This window comes from Neovison vison, chromosome 7, assembly GCF_020171115.1.
Source record: "Neovison vison isolate M4711 chromosome 7, ASM_NN_V1, whole genome shotgun sequence".
NCBI lineage: Eukaryota > Metazoa > Chordata > Mammalia > Carnivora > Mustelidae > Neogale > Neogale vison.
In genome coordinates this window covers 153,408,222-153,431,843 of record NC_058097.1, presented here as the reverse complement: position 1 = coordinate 153,431,843, position 23,622 = coordinate 153,408,222, and the positions used below count along the sequence as shown (strand labels likewise).

Here is a 23,622-nt window from a genome sequence, read left to right as displayed (position 1 = left end):
TGGTTTTATTTGAATGGAAGTAAGTTTGTAATTTTTAGGCTCCATAAAGTGTTGGAGTCAAGGGAATGCTTAAATAGGAAGCAAGCTTGTGGATGCTGACATACATTTGTACAAAAATATGCAATGCATTTAAACTCCATATATGAATCCATGAATAGATGTGGTGGACTGTCATTGAATGTCTTGTTGATCTCTTAATGAGAATGTGGATAGGTTTGAAATGTATACTTTTGGATATGTGATCATAGTGATATATTTGAAATATATTATTTCTTCAAGGATGCATATGAGTCTCCAATGATTTATAAGATTATGTCCATAATCTACATGAGTCTCTATAATTAATGAAAGAATAGAGAGTTTGGAGTGTTTGGTGTGTCAAGATAGGTGACTGAAACAAGATGGGATAGGGAGGGAGACAAACCATAAGTGACTCTTAATCTCACGAAACAAACTGTGGGTTGCTGGGGGGAGGGGGGTTGGGAGAAGGGGGGTAGGGTTATGGACATTGGGGAGGGTATGTGCTTTGGGGTAAATTGGAAGAGGAGATGAACCATGAGAGACTATGGACTCTGAAAAACAATCTGAGGGGTTTGAAGTGGTGGGGGGGTGGGAGGTTGGGGTACCAGGTGGTGGGTATTATAGAGGGCACAGCTTGCATGGAGCACTGGGTGTGGTGAAAAAATAATGAATACTGTTTTTCTGAAAATAAATAAATTGGAAAAAAAAAAAAGATAGGTGACTGATTAGAGATTTGGGCAATTAAACATATTTGTGTTTATCTGTTTGTATGTGTATGGATTGAAAAGAGGCACTGCAAATATTAATAAATAAATGGCTAAATATGACTAGCGCCATATTTGTGGGAGTCTTAGAATGTCCAAGACTATGCATGTTTGTGTGCATACATGTGTTTGCATCCCTTGATCAAGAACAGAATCACATAGTAATGGATATGGATGATGACATCAGGGATGATGAGACCAAGAATGGGATTCTCCTGGGAACAAGTCTCATATGGCCCAGCTCACTGCTCATTGATACCACGTACTCTATTATTTACACTTTCCCTCCTCCCACCACAAACAAACCCTGGGATTCTAAGATGGTCATAAATTTGTGAGTCCTAGAAAAATGAGCTGATGTTACTCTCCCAGCTGGACTCACAGACCAGTACATCCAGCTACAGGGAAAAGAACCGTCTGCCACCCAGTGAGTGTCCATCCTTTGGATTGCCCATGTGGACTTCTTATCTAGAAGGTGTCCCAAACTTTAATACTCTTACTGCAACTTCAGACAGACTCTGCCCCTCATATTTTTCCCTCCAAATATCAGCCAAATCTTTTTGCTGACAAAGTCAAGGATCACAGATTCTGATGCCAGGTCTCATCTTAACAAAAACCCTAACACCAAACCATATACCCATAAAGTTAAGGAGACTTAAATGCATCAGATCTAGATTTTATCTTCTGTGTATTCCATGCTTTGGTTTGCCTGCAATTTGAATTATTGTCTCATAAACCTAATCATTGGATATGCAGCTGGAGACAAGATCACAGAACCAAATGCATTGAAGTCATTCAACCTCATGGTATTCAATCTTAGCTAGATTTTTAGGATTGAATATGTCTTGGGAATGTAATTGGTGAGGATATTACTGTGGGTCTGTTAATACTGATGTATTATTTGTGGCACTGTGTGTGTATGTGTGTGTGCGTGTGAGTGTGTGCCTGTGTGTGTGTGTTTATAAGTCTGTGTTCTGGAGAGTGTACATATGAGAGGATATCTGAAACATTGTATAGTGTCAGTGAGTAGCTATGAGTCTCTGTAAATTCTGTGGTTGTGATGGTGTTGAGTGTGACCAAAGGAGTGCATGATGGTTTCTGTGTGTGCGATGTAAGATAGTCCCCATGGATAGACCTGAATGTTTAAGTGTGTGTAGGGGTATAAAGATGTACATTTAGTGACAATTTTGTGTGACCATGTTTATGTTCATCCACATCCTGTGTAAAAGAGCCACATTTTTGTGTCTGTCTCCATCTTCTTGACTTTTCTTCCTAAATGAGTCACATTTAGGAAGACTTAACTGACACCCTTATGGTCCAAACAATGAAAAATGGTTGTTAGGTGGTGGCAGAACATGTTTTATTTGGAGTAGAAGTTTTCAGAGCTGCTTTCTAGACTGAGGAAAGTCTGGAATGTCTGCCTGAAATATGACCGTCTGGTTTACCTAAATTTGCACACCAGTATTTAATATATATTGTGAGAGAGACCATAGTATCTGTTGGCGTGGCACTCTTAAGAGTCTTTCCACTTCTTCAGTATGTGAAAATAATCTTGGAGTGAAGATGATAAAAAACCAAATCTGGGTAGGCTGGATTTGAGAAGACTTTTTGGAGACATTGTCTTTGAACCTGGGTCAGGAGAAAGAGAGACACTTAGAGGGGGAATAGGGAAAAGAAACTCTACTCGTTAAAGGATTCCTTTGGATTCTCATTTGGATGAGCAAAAATGAAGGAATATACAAATTTCCTTCTCATGGTTCACGTACTTTCTCTATCACCGGTGCTGTGTTAGGATGTGTGCTAACACACCAGTGCTGTGTTAAGATTATTCCTAACATCTGGGGGTTCTCCAGCCTCTGGGAACCATCTAATTTCACTGTATTTATTAAGAAGACAGGGAAAAAGATGGAAATTTTAGAAAGTCAAAGGATTAAGGAGTTGTTATAAGAAAATAGGGGAGTCATTATGCCTAAATTCCAAAGGGGAGCTTATTTTGTTTTTTTTAATTTCAAATATAGATTTTTCCAGTTTTATTGTGATATTATTGACATATAGCATGTGCCAGTTTGGGGTATACAGTGTGAGATGAACAGTTAACCTACTGTGCTACCCAGGTGCCCTAAGTTCTGAGAAGAAGTCTTTCATGGTATGGTTTTCTCAATCTGCACCATTCTGACTACTGTTTACTTTTCCTGGAGTTAGACTGCCACTGCTTAAGGAGAAAGACAAAGAAAGAGTCAGTAAAGAAGCTATAAAAAGAGATGTGAAGTAGGAGGAAACTAAGCTGCCAACAATATTTACTCTGATGGAGAGCTCACCTGGATGAAGAGAGAGAATGTTTTCATCCAGTTGAGCAACAAAGAGGTGACTGGTGAGCATAGAGGTGAGCACAGAGTGAGTTATTTTAGTTGGTAGGGGAAAGTGTGGCAACCACAGTATAATAAATTGAACAGTGATAGAAGGTAAGGCCAATAAGTTTGAAACCTTGATGTAAAATGGGTCAACCTGATGATTCACAGACCTTTACCCCTGGGGCCAATAATACATTATATGTTAATAAAATTAATTTAAAAAAATAAGTTTGAAACCTTGACTTTCAGGATCTCAGAATGGAACTAGGAAAGCAGACATATAAACAAGCTCCCTTTCCACAATAGGGTGACAGTGTTTCAGGGAGTTTGACTAAGAATTAAGGAAGAATTAAGAGAGGGACAGTTACATTTTTATGGTGGTCTGTCTGGTCTTATACATGCTTATTGCCTGAAGGGCAAGAGACAGGAAAGGAGAGACTGAACTTAAAGTACAGTAGACTAATGGGAGAGGTTTTTGAAAGAGATAGCAAGAAATAGAATTCTGGAGGTGGAGGTCTTGGCCTTGGACAAGGGGAGACACACCTTTCTCAGAAACCAGTGGGTGAGAACAGATAAAGATGTGAGTTTAAAATTTAAGTAGTGTTAAAATGACTCTGTCAGTCTGTCTCTCTGTTTTCCAATAAAACACTTGTTTCTTTGGTTTTATCCAGCTGTACACTCAGAAGTTTGGTTATAGAAGTTATCAAAGGTTGGTGTTTCCTGTATGAGTGTGAAAGAGAAACACAGAGAAGATAAAGGTACCAGTCCCAGTGGGAGAGTGGGTCAAAGAAAAAGTAAGGAGGAACTCACAGACAAATAGACCAGGATAATATAGGAGAGTTATTGAGACACTGAGAGCACTGTATGGGTTTGAGAAGGTAGGAGAGGTGGAAGGTAGAAGGCTATTGTAATAAAGTAAAAAATAAAGGAATTTAAGATTGCAGAGGTGGAATATTTTTTGGTGATGGCAGGTCCAGGGATAGTTGTGGGACTGGGAGTCTGAGGAGACCTGAGTAAAGGTTATTGAAGCTATAAGTTCACAGGGTAGAAGTTTCATCTGCACCATCAACCAAAGGATTCCCAAAGGAATGGGTGGTGTTTCTTTTTCCCTATTTATGTCCCAGATTTCCAAAAGATGGCTTCTAGGGGAGATGGGGGAAGCGAAGGAATGATGCACTTTAAGATAAAGATTAAGGGCATCATTCATGCTGTCTCCTACTTATTGCCTTGCCATGCCATGGCACTCACCTGATCATCACATCTTCATGGAGTTTCTACCATGGCCTAGACAGGGTACTGAGCACCAGTGATAGAGAAATGAGTAGAACCCAGTTACTACCCTCAGAGAGCTCATAGTCTAATGAGAGAAGCAGGAACATAGACAAACACTTTCAATCTCTAAACTTTTGTGTTGGAGACAGGAGGTCTGAAAGAAAGTGAAGAACTCCCCCAAAACCCCCACCGGGGGTCAACCCCTGTCTGTATTCTCCCACCTGCCTGCCATGCTGAGCCTCAATGATACCCCCTTCCAGCCAACCACACTCCAGCTGACAGGCATTCCAGGGATGCAGAGAGGCCATGCCTGGGTTGCCCTGATTTTCTGCATCCTCTACCTGATTTCCATCATAGGCAACCTCAGCATCCTCACTCTGGTGGTTCGGGAGCCTGCTCTGCACCAGCCCATGTACTACTTCCTCTCTATGCTCTCCCTCAATGATCTGGGAGTGTCCTTCTCTACACTTCCCACTGTGCTTGCTACCTTCTGCTTCAACTACCGCCACATTGGTTTCGATGCCTGCTTGGTTCAGATGTTCTTCATCCACATGTTCTCTTTCATGGAATCAGGCATACTGCTGGCCATGAGCTTTGATCGTTTTGTGGCTATTTGTGAACCACTACGCTATGCCACTGTGCTCACCAACAGCCGCATCCTCGTTATGGGCCTGGGCATCCTTGCCAAGAGTTTCATCACACTCTTCCCTTTCCCCTTTCTGGTAAAACGACTGCCCTTCTGCAAGGGCAGAATTTTGCATCATTCATACTGCCTCCATCCAGATCTCATGAAAGTGGCGTGTGGAGACATCCATGTTAACAACATCTATGGGCTCTTTGTTGTCATTTTCACCTATGGTATTGACTCGGCATTCATCCTGCTTTCCTATGCATTGATCCTGAGAGCTGTGTTGGCCATCGCATCCCAGGAGCAGCGGCTCAAGGCACTCAACACCTGCATGTCACACATCTGTGCAGTGCTGGCTTTTTATGTGCCCATAATTGCTGTCTCCATGATCCATCGCTTCTGGAAAAGTGCCCCACCTGTTGTTCATGTCATGATGTCCAATGTCTACCTGTTCGTACCTCCCATGCTCAACCCCATCATCTACAGCGTGAAGACAAAAGAAATACGCAGAGGGATCTTCAAAATCCTTCATAAATCCCAGAGCTGAGGAAGGCTACTAAGAGAAGTCCTTTGGAGAAAGGACTGGGGCTGGTTTGCCAGCTTTAGGAATGCTAAAACACGGGGAGGGGAACCAAGATCTTGAGAACTAGAATATGGAGCTAATAAGAGAACATCTGACTCAATAAAATGTCATAAATATATACTGAACATTTACCATGTAAAAATTTTGTGCTAGTCGCTAAGAATGTTATAATGGTGAATAAGGCATATTGTTAAGTAAGAGATATATCAAGGAAAAAAAACATAAAAATGAGTAACAGATGCCCTGAACAATGTGTGGTATATATGGAAACAATATATATGGAAATTTTATATGTTTATAAACAGTATATATGGAAATTTTACCAAGCAAACAGGCTGAGCACAAATAATGCTACTACCACTCAGAGTGAGGGAAATGATAGACACTAGACAGCAAATTCTGTGGAGGCTTGGTGCTTCATGTTCAAGAGAAGACCCACTTGATGTTCAGAGATCAAGATCAGACTGTGTGTGTGTGTGTGTGCGTGCGCACGCACGCACATATGTGCTGTGTGTTGTGTGTTTATATAAAGTAATTTGTGAAGGATGAGAGGGGTTAGGGTACTTGGTACAGGGTGATAGGAAAAAGAGAAGGTTATGGTCTTAGCATAAATTACTGCCTGAGAAGAAATCTTTAGGCAAAGGAAGTTTAGAACCTTATGTTCCAAGTATGGCCCAATGAAGAGCAGCATTGGTATATCTGGTAGTTTTTTAGAGAAACAGAATCTTAGACCTCACACCAGACCTACTGAATTCAAGTTGTATTCAGTAAGACCCATGGGTGATTAAAGCTTGAGAAGCACAGTGCTACTCTTTCAAACACCTCTCAGGTAATGTCCATGGAATGTGTAGCCAAAATAACAAGACTCATGAGTTACAAGAGTCTGGAAAAGTGGTTCTTAAAGTGTACTTTCCAGACCAGCATTACCAGCAAAGAATGGGAATTTGTTAAGCATGAAGATTCTCCGGCCCTTCCTCAGATTTCCTGAACCAGAAAATCTGGGAGGTGAGGTCTAACAAGCTGTGTTTTAATAAATTCTCCAGGTAATTCTGATATAATTCTCAAAGGTTGAGAAGCTTTAACCTAGAATATTAGTCTAGAATATTTAGAACAATTGCAAACAGATTTGTTTAGACAAAGGGGAAGTTTCATATTGAGAAATTTGGAAGCACAATCTTGAGAAGATTGTGTGTGTGTTTTTTAAATATTTTATTTACTTATTATTTATTTATTTATCTTTAAACTTAACAAGGTTTTTGTTGGGGGCTAGTCAGGCAGACAACTTCTATTGGTAATATCAAAATTGCAGACCTCCAAGAGGAAATCAAGTGCTCAGCATAAATCACATTGTTTTCATAAACAGTTTAGGCCTAGTGAGTCACTCTTAACAATTTGGGTTGTGGGAACCCTCTGGAGATCCAAGTTCCCAGATGCCAACTGAGGGACTCTTTGCAACATGACCATTCTAAGAATATGCTGTCTTGGACCTGCTATGTTAACTCTTTCTGCACACTGAACACCCAACTGATAAAGAGTCTCTTGAATAGAGTCAAGCTTATGCCATGAATAAAACTGAATATACATGAAGTTTTCGTAGTAAAGAACAAAACATCCCTGAGAAGGTTATTCCATGAAATTTGGTATGGGTGAGTCCATGAAGGATAAAATCAACTACAGGTGTTGGTGGTGATCTGGAAGAATGGAGTTCTGACAGTCACCTATACTCGTAGACCAGAAAACTTAGTTGAAGATTCTGTATATTGTGATGCCACAAAAGCATTCAATGAAGAAAGAACCCAAATGTTCTACCTGTTCAAGTAAGAATCACTGTTTCCTGGGTTTTGAGGAATTGTTTCCAGCATTTGCTCATGTGGGTCTGCTCTGTCTTATGAAAACTCTCCCCATGTGCACACCCTTGAATTAACACAAGATCAGAGACAGCAGAGAAGTTATGGCACTGTAGGTGAGCACACAATGTCTGGGGACACTTTGGCATATACATATTTTCTCATGGTGTCTCACAATTAAAAGTCCCCAAATAATCCCAGCAAGGGCCTGCTCTAATTGTTCTGCTTGACCAAGATCCAGTCACAGGGCTCCTGGATTCCAAGGAGTGCCAACTTACCCCCCTTTCCCCTGACACCCTTGCCCAGAAGGTTATTCCAAGGATGTAGTGCGCACAAACAAGATTTTATTTATTTATTTTGGAGAGCGAAAGAGCGAGAGAGCAGGAGGAGAGGCAGGGGAAGATGAAGAGGGAGAAGCAGACTCTATGCTGAGATCAGTACCTGAGCCAAAATCGAGTCAGACACTTAGGCTTAATCAACTGAGTCCCCCAGAGGCCCCATGAATGGTTTTGAAAGCTGTGAGGAGACTGAGTGAAGGGCAAGGGCATACGGTGCTGTGGTGAAGGGAAATGCAGATTACAGCCTCTTATCTCCACGAGGTGGTGCAGGTGGAACACTGAAACAGCTTCACAGAAGGCTTTGAAGAACAATCCCCCCAACCATCCCACAGTCACTCTGAGGCCCCTGTCCAACTGCCCCCTGTGATTCCCTTCTTTACCCCCCAGTTCTCACCCCATGCCATCACAACGTACCTGGAATCCAAAATTCAGTCAAGCTCTAATTTTAAGGCTGCCCTCCAGGCAATTAGAACCTAGAGGGGGGAAAAATAATCAGTTGTTTGTCACAGTGAGATGTGGGACCTTACCAGTTGTCAGTAGGATTCCAATGTATACAAGTCCCCTGACCAACACCTCTTCTGAGGCTTCTCTCTCCTTTCTACAAAGTCTATGAACTTCTTTCTAAACAGTGTATTTCTTTTTTAGAAACGATATGCCTACTCTGGTTATATTCTTCTACACCAAACATGTACCTGCTTTGCTTTGCTCTATTGTGGAAAATTCCACTTAATACTCCACAGGGCACATTTATTTCTCTACTTAAGCTTTATGGGGGAAAGTGTTGCATAATTTCCCATAGATAATCTTTAACACTTATAAAAGTCCCCTTTGTTGGGATTTGTACAGATGCTAGGTTTACTATTGTCACTTCAAACCAGTACTTAGGGTTTCTGTTGACTTTTCCTGTCAATTAATGGAAACAGAATCTTCAGAAACTGAATCTTTAAAAAGGACTTTTTAAAAGTAAAAAACAAAAACAAAAGCAAAAAACAAACAAACAAACAAAAACAACAACAAAAAAAAACCCCAAAAGAGATAATGACAGTTAAACCTAAAATCCTGCGCCAAGCAGTGTTTGGTACACCCAGTACATGTTAATTCAATGAACAACCAAATGACTAATTAAATAAATGAATGAATTGGATCTGATCTGATGCCTGTTTCCCATCATGTTGTCCCTAAAGACATACCTAGAGTCACTTAACTCTATTACTTCTCAAAGTCTTGCCACTTCTCACCAGGGGCTTATGCCCAATCTGCATTGTTTTGGTCTCTGTTTTTTTTCTCCTGTGATTCTCTGACTTCATTCAAAAGGTTGTCATCTGCATTCTCTTGAATTCCATCTCCGGGGTCCCAACTCATTCATCGGATACAAGAAATTCTACAATAATGGAAAGCAAAAAATGCTCTTTGGAGATATTTCTCTTGGAGATATTTTGAAGTTCCTCATAGGGAAGGGGAAATTTTCTCTATATTTATCTTCTGTTTGCTTTCCCTAAGTATCCCACTCCTCAGTTTATAAAGGGGAGAGAGCTCTCCTGCTATGCCTTCTTTTTTATTTTATTTTATTTTTTAAATTAACATATAATATATTATTTGCCCCAGGGGTACCGGTCTGTGAATCATCAGGCTTACACACTTCACAGCACTCACGATAGCCCATACCCTCCCCAATGTCCATAACGTAGCCACGCTATCCCTACCCACCACCCCCAACAACCCTCAGCTTGTTTTGTGAGATTAAGAGTCTCTTATGGTTTGTCTCCCTCCTGATCCCATCTTGTTTCATTTTTTTTCCTTCCCTACCCCCAACAATCCCCTGCCCTACCTCTCAAATTCCTCATATCAGAGAGATCATATGATAATTCTTTCTCAGATTGACTTATTTCGTTTTCCTGTTATGCCTTCCTCAAATATATCTTTATCCTATTTGAAACTGAAACAAGGATGAGGCCAACTGAAATACTTAGTGGGAAGATTAAATATTTGGGAAAGAATTTATTAGGGGTATTTGAAATTGGGGACTCCAGCAGAATCTATGATAAGGATAATTATCATGTGAGGTACAATCACATTAAAAACTGTTACTTTCTTCTTTTCATTTGAACATCTACTCCTATAGATAGTTACTAACCCCTTATGAATTGAGTTCCAAGTTCAAGAAATGCTAATCTCTTGAAATCAAGAAGCTGGTAGATGGTAAAACTAGGACTCAAACCTACCTCTGTGTGACTGTGAACCCTACAGTCTTTCAGCATTCTAGGATGTCTCTCCTGAACTAGACCTCTGAATGTGGTGAGGGGTTGAATGTAAGGGATGCGAGTGAGAATTGAGTAGGGAACAGCTCGATGAGTGGGTGAAGGAAGCTCAGTCATATCCCTTACTGGTTAAATCCTGGGCTCCAAGCTCTCTTCCCTTGAGCTCTGAGTCCCGGAGTTTGCCCACTGGGGTCTAAATTTTAGGTTCTGCCTGCGATACAGGCTTTAAGTCCAGAATTTGAGGATGTAGATTCCTGGTTCTGGGCTGAGAGTTCTAGTTTCAAGACTGGATTATTGGGGGCCAAGAAGATGTTGCCGTGGAGACTGGGGGATTTGTCTTCATCCTCTGCATCACAGGGAAGCTGTTGAGATTTTTATTTTCTGTGTGGAGAGAGGGAAGTATATTTAGGGGATGTATTTTTCTTTCCATTCTCTTCCCAAGGGGAGATATAATCCCCCTCCTTTTCTCATCACCAGCTCAGCATCACCTTCAGGCACACCAGGGCCCCAGGGTCCTGGCCGCTGGGGACTCTCACTCAGAGACATATAGAGTCCTCCTCCCCTCTTATTCCTGCCTGCCTAAGGCTTTTTTCCATGCCTTCATGAGCTCTGGCCTACGCTCTTTCAATCTCACTGCCATTTCACAAAGCTCTCTCAGGTGAGTCTTAGACTGCTTGCCTCTCCAAGGCATGTCTGCAAGAGTATGTTTTGGTCTATAATTCCACTTGAGCCTCTGAGGTTCTTCCGGTCTCTCACGTCTCTGTATCTTTGAGTGAGTCTCCGTGAGGGCACATACGGGCTGTGTATTTGCTGCGACTTTTTTGGTCTGTGATGGAGAGGTTTAAAAAAAAATATCCCCAGATCTTATTTTCATGTAGGTTTCCTAGGAATAGAGTAATATTTATTCAAATGTTCCTGGTCCTCCCACACACTTTCAGATAGGGTGCTGGAAAGTGGTTTAGGGAAAGACACATGAACCCACGACATGCATTGAGAACCGGCCTCTCTTGGGCCCCACACAGATCCACAGCCCTGATATTCTCAGTGTCACAGGATGAGAGAGAGATCTTGGCAGGCTGCACATCAGGCCTGAGGGCAGAAAAACAGTTGAAAAGGCAGAAAGGGCCTTTAGTCCCAATGCAGCAGGATTGTCCTGCCAATATTCCCAGCAAAGATTATTCAGTCTTGCTTGAACACCTCTGCTGACCAGAAGATTATCACCCTACTGTGCAGCTTTGACTCTTAAACAAATAACTACACAAGTAAATACATGTTTGTGAGTTCAGATGTATTTTACAAGCAGTTAACAGATACCAGGAAGAATAATATTCAGGTGAAACCTGAAAGAGATTGTTTCTCTGTGTCTGCAGCAATTACACCAATATGGAGGAAGCATCTTTAAGCCCCAGGTAAGAAAGCACTTCAGAAGTCAGTGCATCTAACCAGGATAGCGGCGTTAGGTGCAGTGAGCTCCCCATCATTGGGAGTGTTCAAGCTGAGTGTGGGTGACAGTTCGATAAGGATGCAGTGGAGGGGAATCTATCAATAGGTGCAAAACTGGAATCTGGTTTCAGGTCCTAGAGAGACTGTTGGCAACTGAATCAATGGACATCTGAGAGGGACCACTTTAGAAGGTTTCTGGACCTCTTCCACCTGCCTCCCCCACCCCATCGTCTGCATAGAAGGCAGGAAAAAAAAATGTGCATCTGACACTCTGTCCTTTTCACCGCCTGTGACAATGAAGACCAACTTCTCCAGCATCACCTCATTCTTCTCCCTTAGGTGGCTTCTGTTTCTTAAACACAATTAAATACTATTCTTATCTCCACATTACAAGTAAAAAACTGAAAACAAACAAACAAAACCCCCTTTGGATTAGAGCATAAGTAAGTTGCCCACATCACATCTAGTAATCGGCTGAGTATGGATTTTGACAGGTCTGATTTATTCTGTTTCTGCTTTCAATTTTTAAGCTATGCGGTCTCTCCTAAGATTGGGCAGTTTTAAATATTTCCTTTACATGTAAAGTTTTAGGGTTTTAGAGGTCAGGGAAAGAGGAGGTGAGAAGAAAGTGTCTGTTATATTTTTACCCAAAATGATGTAGATAGCTGCAACTTCCCTCACTTCCTTCCATCTGCCTCCTTCAGCCTTTGAGGTGAGCTGCTAAGGCAGAAGACCTTCAGGAGGAAGCTAATTTCATTTTTTTGTTCCAGATGTCAGGTGAAGACATCTCTGCTTTTGGTGACATGCGAGCTGAAAGCAATGAAAGTCTTGATGTCCTGTCTGTCTTCCTAACTGGCATCCCAGGATTGGAGGCTCAACATGGCTGGCTTTCTATCCCCTTCTTCACCATGTATATTGTGGCCATTGTGGGTAACAGCCTAATCATGGCAGCAGTGCATGTGGACACTGCTCTACATGAGCCCATGTACCTGTTCCTCTCCATGCTGGCTGTGACTGAGGTGGGTGTATCTGTGTCTACATTGCCCACTGTCATGGGTATTCTTTGGTTTGATGCTCGCCAGATTGACTTTGATGGCTGCCTGGCTCAGATGTTCTTCATCCACACCTTCTCAGGCATGGAGTCAGGTGTCCTTTTAGCCATGAGTTATGACCGCTTTGTAGCCATCTACAATCCACTGCGATATACAGCCATCCTAACCCTGTCCCGTATCATCTGCATGGGTCTGGGAATCACACTAAAGAGTGTGATGTTCATGGCCCCACTTCCAATCCTTTTGAGGCAACTGCCCTATTGCCATGTTAATGTCCTCTCCCATTCCTACTGTCTCCACTCAGACCTGATCCAGCTGCCTTGTGCTGATACTAAGCTCAATAGCATCCTGGGTTTGTCCATTGTCCTGGCCACTTTTGGGCTGGACTCACTGCTCATCGTGGTCTCTTATGTGCTGATTCTTTACACAGTGCTAGGCATTGCCTCTGGGGAGGGACGGCGGAAGGCCCTCAACACATGTGTGTCTCATATCTGTGCAGTGCTTTTGTACTATGTGCCCATGATTGGTGTGTCTGTGATGCATCGAGCTGCCAAGCATGCCTCACCCCTGGTCCACACACTCATGTCTAGCATCTATCTCTTTGTGCCTCCTGTCCTCAACCCCATCATCTACAGTGTCAAGACCAAGCCAATCCGACAGGGAATTTTCAACTTGTTCTCCTGCAAGAGGAAATGGCTCTGAATCCTTCTAACAGGGCAAAGACTTCAAGCCACTCCATAAACTCTGATGGTGTTACTGCTGTGAACAAAGCTGGACACCAGGCATTTTGCGGAGGAAAATTCTAAGGAATTCTAAGCATTGTCACAGGCTTGACTCTGGATCATGAGTCATCCTTGGCCCCTTTTATTTCACATCCTGTCAACATCCGTGTGTCTCTGTATGTATGTATGTGAATGTCTTCTCTCACTAGATGTGATCGTCTTGAGGGCAGAGATCGTGAATTTCACTTAAGGCTGGGGTCTTGATGTTTGAATTGAAACAAAACAAATTGCTGTTTTTGAGAGGTTAGGCAGGGATTAAGAATATCCCCCAAGAAGGAGATTGTCCTAGGAATGTGCCTCTGAGTAAGATGAGCATACTTTTTGGTTTGCCCAAGATAATCATGGTTTACACTTATTTTCCTCAGCATCATTATTTATACAGCACTCTCTTTCCCTCCCCAGAATGTCCTTGTTTAAACGATAACTTGTATGGGAACCTACTTACGAAGCAGCCTCCTTCCTGGTAGGTAGGGAACCAGACTCGTACAATCCACATTCAATGAACTCTACACTTAGAATTTATGTACTTGGAGACTCTGAGGTTGAGGAACAGCTGATTAAATTACCTCAGTTTAGGCACAAAATAAAATACAGACAATCTCATATTGTCCAGGTTTCAGATCCTAAGAATTCTACCAAAAGCCCCAAATTCTGCTCCAGTACACTCTCAGACCCTATTCGCAGGGCCAAGTAGATCTGGTGTCACTGTGCCTGAATATTCCTGTTTTTCTTTCCTTCCCTCCCTTCAGCCTTCAGTAACTTCAGCTTATGGTATGATGGGTAAATTTTTACATTTTTCTTGACCTTACCCCGCCTTCAGCCCTGTCAGCATGGGGCTGTTTGTATCTACCTATGCCTTTCTAGGGTTTCCTGGAAACCTTTAGTCCTATGGGAAAGACCATTCTCATACCTCTTAAGGAACACAGACAGGGCTTTGTGTAGAGTGCATTGATAGAACTGGGCTGGTTGACCAGTAACTGGTTTCAGGTTTTCAGCCTTTCTTACTTCAGGGCCTCCAATTACAATGCAAATGTTTTCCTCACTATATACAGTTCTTTCTGACTTTGTCCAGCTCATTAGGTGATTATTACTTTTTTGTCACTAAGTACTAGATTACATGCCCACCAATAACAGTTTCTATAAAGTCAGGGTGAATGATTATTTCTTACAACTGCATGTGCACCTGCAATTATCCCCAAACAAAAGATTTACTTTTTTTTTTTTTTTTTCTTAAGATTTACTTTTTAGGGGATCCTGGGTGACCTACTTTGTTAAGCCTCAGACTCTTGTTTTTGGCTCAGGTTATGATCTCAGGGTCATGAGATAAAGGCTTGAGTTGGACCCCATGTCTGTTTAAAGACTCTCTCTGCACACCCCAAAATAATTAAAGAAAATCTTTTTTAAAAAGTTTAATTTTTTTAAAAGGACATGAGAAATACAAACCCAAATTTTATTAGATTTAACAGGCATACAATTCCTCAGAATTTTAGAATATCTGCTCTTCAAAACACGTTATTAAGGAAATGAAAAAACAAGTTAAAGACGGAAATTATTTACAGTACATGCATCTTACAAAAGACTTGCATACAGAGTATATAAAGATCTTTTATAATATGATAAAATACAATGCAATTAAAACCACAGTGAGCTAGGACTTAACAAGTTAACATGACTAACATTGAAAAGACTAACAAAAATGTTACACATTGCTGGTGGAAATGTAAAAATAGTATGAGTGTTTTGGAAAAATGCATGGCAGGCATAAGAGAAATGAAAACATGTATTCACAAAAAAGCTTAATGCAGGGGTGCTTTATCATAATAGCCCCAATATGGAAACAACCGAAGTGTCCACCGGTAGGTGAATGGATAAGCAAAATGTGAATATCCATATAGTGGAATATCCCTGAGCAATAAAAAGGAACAAACTATCATACACACAAAGACATGAACGAACCTCAGAAACATGGTTTGCAAAACAAGAAAGACACAAAACACTACACATGATAATTTCATTTATATGAAATTCTAGAAAAGGCAAAAATTAATCTATCATGACAGAAGGTAGATCGGTGGTTGCCTGGGGCTGAGTGCAGGGGAGGGGATCGACTGGAAGTGGTTAAGAGGGAAGTTTTGGGGGTGATGGAAAAATTTCATATTTTGATTGGGTGGTGGGTGTAAGTATTTGTCTACATCATTAAACTGTACCCTGATAATGTGTACCTTTAATTTTATGTAAATTAATGTTAAGGTTGATTTTTAAAAGACAAAACACAAGATTATATTGTGTCTTAGATTCAACACATACAAAAATACTCTATCAACCTGCTATTAGAGTTTCTGTATGCTCACTGAAAAAAGAAAAAGGACTGATCTATTTCCCCTGCAACATTTCTTATGTGACAATGTGTTAGTAACAAGTTGATAGGCACATCTGGGTGCCTGGGTGGCTCAGTTGTTAAGCATTTGACTGCTGATTTCTGCTGAGGTCCATGATTTCAAGGTCATGAGATGGAGACCCTTGTGGGGGTCCGTGCTTAATGGAGTCTGCTTCTCTCCCTCTCCCTCTGCCCTTCCTTACATGTGCTCTCTCTCTCTCTCAGATAAATATATCTAAAAAAAAAAAAAAAATCCACTCTCTCCCCAAAAAAACCAAATAGTGATATTCAGGTAGATAACTTCTAAGAAAAACATGTGCAGTACTGTAGCATAATGAATGTGGTATCTATAGTAACGTAATATTAGCCAATTTTTAATACATATGATGCCACTACTTTTTTCCTGCTAATTCACAGGTTAAACGTTATCGCTGGAGTCCTGTGTTTTGCATGTATTACCTGCTGTTCAATATACCATGCAGATACCACCTTCAGTAAAACACACACACACACACACACACACACACACGTATGTGCATATATTTACATTCAAGCTATGACTAGACTCTTGCTCCCAAGGTGAGAGGCAAAGAAATACAAATAGATACTAGGCTAGAAATCCATAATCATAAAAATCCACCAATAAAAATGCCCATATTAGGACATGAACAACATGTCAAATGTTTTACCCTTTGCAAACAAATGCAGAAGGATTGTACAAGCATGTACATTCACATTTAGTCCTGGTAAGAGTGGATTGTTGGACAAATTAGATGAGTTTAGCATTTTTATTAAAAAATGTTTAAATATTTTTCCCTGTTATTTTTCCAGTATGGAATATAATGTTGGAATAAAATTTTAATATATAAATTGAATTAATGTTCTCATTGAAAATCTAATAATTTTTAGCTTCCGTATTGCTTATACTGATTTGTCAGATAAATTAAAATTTCTTCTAAAATTATTTGTTTCTGTTAATGAGTGTGATTGTGGCTACTAGTTTATCATTGTTTCTAGGCCCTCTCAGCTGGCAGAGCAAGGAAATCTGTGTCCATATACTCACCTGGGTCTATACAAAAATGTCTGCATTTAACCATAGGCAACCACATTGAGCTAACCATGACTTCATATTGACGTCTCCAACTCTGTTGCATGGATCACTCAAGCCATCTCCTCTTGCTTTTCTGTAACCTCCCACTTGGATAGTGAGAACCTGGCTGCCTCCATCTGCCATCCATTCACTTAGGTGTTCGATTCCAGCACACATGTAGAGTGTTGGTAGAAATGCTGATTACACTGCCGTGAGAAATTATTTCATCAAGCAGAGTGCAGCATTTATTGTTCTTCCTCTTTCTACTCTTACAGACTCCAGCCAGTTGGCAAGCTCAGTGCGGCAACTCCACCCCACACCCATCCAGCACACACATCCTTCAGTGCAATACCCATCTCCTTCAATGCAGTTGTTTCATATTTTGTAATAGAATTCTATTTTTTTGCCATATTCTGCATTCCATCCTGGGAATCCCTGATGTCATAAGTATTTATCAAAAATTAATGTACATTATAGTTCTTTCTGTACTGCTATAAAGTGCTACGGGATGTGACAAATGCATGGTGTCATGTATGTACCATTCCAGTATTATAGAATGATTTTATCCCTCTAGAAAATCCTCTGTGCTTCACCAATTCAGCACCCTACTCTCCCAAATCCTTGGTGATGACTGATTAGTTTATTCTTTTTCTAGTATTGCCTTTTCCAGAATTTAATATAAATGAAAGCAAACATGTAGGTTTTTAAAACTAGCTTCTCTCATTTAATAATACACATTTAGGGTTCATCTATGCCTTTATGTATCTTGGTATCCCATTCCTTTTTTAAATTTCTGAATAATATCCCATCATCTGGATGTACCACAATTTTTAAATCTTTTTACCTGATGAAGGGCAAATTCATTGCTTCAGTTTTTCTCTGTCTTTGCTTTTTTGCTCATTATTTGCAAGAAGATTCTTAGGTGCCCAGTTAGAATTAGATCCCTTTTTCTGTAGCAGCAGCCTGAGCTCTCTTCTGCTTGAAATAATACAATCCACTTCACATTTCTTAAAAATCGATATTCAATCCTACTTCCTCTTATATACCTCATTTAAAATAATTTTAAAAGGGTTAAGAAGACCACCTTCTGAATTTTATGAGATACAAGCACATTTCCATATTGACATGGGACTAATAGAGTCATTTACTTTCTGGGCACTTAATAACTTATGTAGAAACACTTCACAATAACTAAAAATATTTTCCAAAATGCAAATCTAGGGGCGCCTGGGTGGCTCAGTGGGTTAAGCCACTGCCTTCGGCTCAGGTCATGATCTCAGGGTCCTGGGATCAAGTCCCGCATCGGGCTCTCTGCTCAGCAGGGAGCCTGCTTCCTCCTCTCTCTCTGCCTGCCTCTCTGCCTACTTGTGATCTCTCTCTGTCAAATAAATAAATAAAAAATCTTAAAAAATAAAAAAATAAAATAAAATGCAAATCTATTTTGAAATCTAAACATGTCATTTCTTAATCGTGAAGGCTACACACATACACACATGCACAAGTACACAGAGGAAAGAACAGTTTTGTCCAGGAAAAGGAAGCAGAAAGATTGAACAAAGAATTAGGGCAGACTTCTTCATTTAATCTTCATTTAGTTTTCACTTAAATATTGGCAGATGTCTGGGAGTTTGGTGACTATAACATTCAGTTGATAGAAAGCTCTCACTAAGAGATTATTTCATTCTTAATAGCTGCTGGAAAGGCAGCACACCGAGACATGACCCATGCAAGCCTATGGGCTTAGAGTCGATGGGTGCCTTGTCTTCCATTAATTAGACTGTACTTTATGTACGGACAGTTAGCCAGACCATTCACCAGTCATTGAACAACCTACTTTGCCCAATAATTCCTCTTTGTGTTTCCAAACTCTAGCCTTTTTAGTGTAACCAAAATATTTCTACTCTCTTCTACAGCCGACTTTAGTTTTACAGTTACAGAAATAGGCCATGGATTTGAATAGTCTGCCAGTGCTGCCAAAAAAAGGTACCACAGACTGGGTGGCTGAAACAACTTATTTTCTCACAACTTTGAAGGCCTTGTACAATTTCTCACCATTCTGGTTTTCTTTGAGGCCTTCCTCCCTTGGCTTACAAATGGCTGTCTTCTCCCTATGTCACCACATAGTCTTCCAGCTGTGGTTGTGCTCATCTGTGTCTAAACACCCCTTCTCCATGGGAAACCAGTCATATTGGAATAGAGCCCATCCTAGTGAACTCATTTTTTTTTTCATTAGGTTTTTTTTTTTTCCCCAATTTATCTATTTTCAGAAAAACAATATTCATTATTTTTTCACCACACCCAGTGCTCCATGCAAGCCGTGCCCTCCACAATACCCACCACCTGGTACCCCAACCCCCAACCCCCCCCGCCACTTCAAACCCCTCAGACTGCCTTTCAGAGTCCATAGTCTCTCATGGTTCACCTCCCCTTCCAATTTACCCAAATTCCCTACTCCTCTCTAACGCCCCTTGTCCTCCATGCTATTTGTTATACTCCACAAATAAGTGAAACCATATGATAATTGACTCTCTCTGCTTGACTTATTTCACTCAGCATAATCTCTTCCCGTCCCGTCCATGTTGCTACAAAAGTTGGGTATTCATCCTTTCTGATGGAGGCATAATACTCCATAGTGTATATGGACCACATCTTCCTTATCCATTCGTCCGTTGAAGGGCATCTTGGTTCTTTCCATAGTTTGGCGACTGTGGCCATTGCTGCTATAAACATTGGGGTACAGATGGCCCTTCTTTTCACGACATCTGTATCTTTGAGGTAAATACCCAGGAGTGCAATTGCAGGGTCGTAGGGAAGCTCTATTTTTAATTTCTTGAGGAATCTCCACACTGTTCTCCAAAGAGGCTTCACCAACTTGCATTCCCACCAACAGTGTAAGAGGGTTCCCCTTTCTCCACATCCTCTCCAACACATGTTGTTTCCTGTTTTGTTAATTTTGGCCATTCTAACTGGTGTAAGGTGATATCTCAATGTGGTTTTAATTTGAATCTCCCTGAGGGCTAATGATGATGAGCATTTTTTCATGTGTCTGATAGCCATTTGTATGTCTTGATTGGAGAAGTGTCTGTTCATATCTTCTGCCCATTTTTTGATGTGTTTGTCTGTTTCGTGTGGGTTGAGTTTGAGGAGTTCATTATAGATCCTGGATATCAACCTTTTGTCTGTACTGTCATTTGCAAATATCTTCTCCCATTCCTCATTTTAACTTAATTACCTCTGTAACGACCCTATCTCTAAATACTGTCATATGTAAAGATACGGGGATTAAAATTTCTACATATGAATTTGCAGGGGACACAATTCAGCCCATGACACTGGTAGTTCTCATTGTCCTAAGTTGAATTTTATTCTGTCATCTCCACCTCAGAAACCCATCCTCCCATCGGAGAAGTCTTTAGAGGGAGGGTAGTGGAAGTATCTGTGTGTGTGGACAGGTACCATCTAGCTACCCCAGTTCCTATTCTCGTGATGATGGAACCATAGATGTTTCCATAGATGTTCCCATCCATAATCCACAGTGTAATTTTTTGGAAGGGAGTTGAAGAAAAGAATTCACATAATCTGAGCACCTCAGTTTGCACACCTGTGTCTTCTGCATACTGTGATTCATTGAAAACTCAGCCTTATGAGATGGGTATTATTATCTCAGTTTTAGAAATCCAAAAAGTAAACTCAGAGTTTTATTAGCAGGTCAAAAATTCATACAATTAGTAACGGGGGAAAAAAAAGAGTGATTATTAATGGTGTCAGGTGCTCCACTTGAAAATCTGGCATAATCCTAAGACTTACTTTCCCCTCATGATGTTTTAGGAGATTCTCAAGCCTGTACTATCCACTGGGGGGAAAGAAAAAAGTCTTCATCTCCTCCTTCTCCTTTTTCTTCTTCTTTAAATTTTAGTTAGTTAACATTTAGTGCAGTATTGGTTTCTGGAGTAGAATTCAGTGACTCATCACTTACTCATAACACCCAGTGCTCATCACAACAAGTGCCCCCTTTGACATATTCCTAACCCATTTATTGACTTTAAAAAAAAATTTGGGTTTCCTGGTCCTGATTTCCCCTGTCCTGAGATTGCACATGCTTCCCATTCTGCAATTTGTTTCCTTATACCACCTGGCCCATGGTTCTCTAGAGAAACATGGTAACTTCTAGGCTCTGGTTAAGAAGGGGGAAAATAAGAGAGAAAAGAGTATCAGTGGAGAAAGACATCCTTTCCCTCCTTGTTCTCTGCATTTTGCCTCCTAAGCATCCCCTGCCCCACTACACTCTCACTGAAGTCCTGCCTATTTTGATTCAAATCTAAGTCAGTCTTCCTACTGGCCACCTGCATTATGGGTTCAGGAATCAGAAGTTGTGACCATAACTATAGCTGCCTTTCAAACTGATATGTCTGCGATCCAATCTCATTCCTACAAAATAATGATCAGGAAGGCCATATTCCTTCTATCTGAACCTTTTCTGGTACAGAATTCATGATGACAAAGGGAAATTACCCCTAAGAATTTGAGCCACATCAAAGACATTAAGTTTTAAAAACAAAACAAAACAAGTTTGTTCTGGTCAGAAAATTGAGTTCTTATTCCCACAAATATTATATGTAAACTCACTTAAAGTTTAATTCTAAACACTAAAGGAACTCTAGCATGACAAGAGCCTTAATTTTAATGGTGGGAGACCTAACTAACCATTCCATCCCAATCTTCAGATTACATGTGTTCATTTGGTCTGCTGAAATCATGTTCTTTAGGTAAACTGGAATAGCCAAGAAACTTGAACTGTATCCATCCTTCCTGGAAGATTTGCCACTTTTTTTTTTTTTTTTTTTTTTTTTGGCAAGAGAAAATAGGAGTATATCTTTGCAGGAAGGTGACCCAGTACAGTGGACCTCGAGTTTACCTGGATGTCTGAATGAAGCTGCCTATGAGAATGGGTGGTTGGGGCAACAAGTAAGGGATTTCTTCAAACTTAGTTAACCGGGCCTGTAGGAGAAAAGCCCTTCCTTCCTTCCAGAAAGGAAGACGAAACTTAAATCTTTACTCAATTAATGAAGTTCATCCCACTATTGGTAAATGTGCTTGAATTTAATCAACTCAGGCCCACATCTCTTTTGGACAGTACATTTGGTGGTAGGTCGTCCCAGATAAAACTTTGAGAAAAGCCAGGACGATGTCGTACTGCCTTAAAAATATGACGGTTTATTATTGTACAGTCACCATTTTTCATTGTGGCTATACTGTCCCCATAAGCCTGTGACTCTCATCTCCTGAGTAATCTGAATAAATTCCTTCTTTCATCTCAAACACATATTTCTTTTGAAAAGGAGGTTGTTGATTCCCTGGCGGATCTGCTTTGTCTTTACACTGTAAATGATGGGGTTCATCACAGGAGGTGCCAGCAGGTAGATATTGGCCATGATGACATGGACCAGTGGAGAGGCATGTCTGGCAAATCGATGAGTCATAGATACTCCAACCATGGGGACATAAAGGACCAGAACAGCCAGAATGTGGGATAGACAGTTACTGAGGGCCTGGAACCGCTCAGTCCAGGAGGCTGTGCCTAAGATACTCTTCAAGATGAATGCGTAGGAGAGCACAATGAGCAGAGGGTCCATCACTATAATGAGCAAAACCAGAGCAAATCCATACCAGCTGTTGACCTGTATGTCGGCACAGACCAGGCGGATCATATCCTGGTGGAGGCAGTAGGAGTGAGTGAGAAGGTGGGAGCGGCAGAAGGGCAGGCGCTTGAGTAGGAAAAGGGAGGGGAGAACAGCCAGAATGCAGCGGCAAATGATAGCTAACGCAATCCTGCCAATGACTTTAGTGGTGAGGATGGTGACATAATGGAGGGGGCGGCAGATGGCCACATAGCGATCAAAGGACATGGCCAACAGTACTGAAGATTCCATGAAGGAGAATCCATGGAGGAAGAAGAACTGCGCAAAGCAAGCTTCAAAGCTGATCTTACGAATGTTGAGCCAGAGGAGCTGCATGACTGTGGGCAGGGTGGTGAGGGTGAGGCCCAGGTCAGTCACGGCCAGCATGGAGAGAAATAGGTACATGGGCTGGTGGAGGGATGGCTCTGTGCGGATGACAGCGAGAATGGTGGTGTTACCCACAATGGAGATGGTATAGAGGCAGCAGAAGGGAATGGAGATCCAGATGTGTGAGACCTCAAATCCAGGGATGCCCGTGAGGATGAAGTAGAAGGAGGCTTGGGTGGTATTAGTTACTGTGGCCATGCCTTGTTGAATGCAAAACCAAAATCTGTGTGTTTCACAATGAGAGATTTCATCAGTATGCTACCGCCACAGGATCATTATCTATTCTTTAATCTAGGACTGAAATAGGTGTCTGGAATTGATTTTTTTTTAAGTTTTTCTTTTTCTTTTAAGGTTTATATATTTATTTATTTGTTGGGGGGATGGGGAGAAGGGAGAGAGAGAATCTGAGCATATTCCCCCGATGGGGCTCTATCCCACAACTTCGAGATCATGACCTGAGCCAAAATTGAGAGTCAGACAGTCAACTGACTGAGCCATCCAGGTGCCCCGGAATTGTTTTTCATAAAACCATTGAGCAATATGCTAACCAAAGTGGTAGCACATAATTATGGATTCTATTGCTATAAATTTGTATTTTAAATTATCTTATTTTTCCAACATTCCAACACTATGCACTAAAATTTAGCTTTCTGCAATCCTCATAATACACTTCCTACCAGCTCTTGTACACATAAACTTACAGACGCTCATTTACTAACTGAAACATTGGTCATCAATATTTCAAAAAACC

The 23,622-nt window shown here is 40.9% G+C and overlaps 3 protein-coding genes across 3 annotated transcripts; 2 read left to right on the top strand and 1 right to left on the bottom strand.

The window, feature by feature from the left end:
* The first annotated feature begins 4,638 nt into the window (after nt 1–4,638).
* LOC122914195 (olfactory receptor 51I1) lies at nt 4,639–5,583 on the top strand. Its single transcript, XM_044260824.1, has one exon. The coding sequence runs from the start codon at nt 4,639–4,641 to the stop codon at nt 5,581–5,583; it is 945 nt and encodes a 314-aa protein (XP_044116759.1).
* A 6,725-nt stretch (nt 5,584–12,308) lies between these two features.
* Nucleotides 12,309–13,259, top strand: LOC122914193 (olfactory receptor 51I2-like). Its single transcript, XM_044260823.1, has one exon. It carries the CDS (start codon nt 12,309–12,311, stop codon nt 13,257–13,259), a length of 951 nt encoding a protein of 316 aa, XP_044116758.1.
* Nucleotides 13,260–22,115: 8,856 nt separating this feature from the next.
* Nucleotides 22,116–23,209, bottom strand: LOC122914192 (olfactory receptor 51Q1-like). The gene has a single exon (XM_044260822.1). It carries the CDS (start codon nt 23,067–23,069, stop codon nt 22,116–22,118), a length of 954 nt encoding a protein of 317 aa, XP_044116757.1. The 5' UTR covers nt 23,070–23,209.
* Nucleotides 23,210–23,622: the final 413 nt, after the last annotated feature.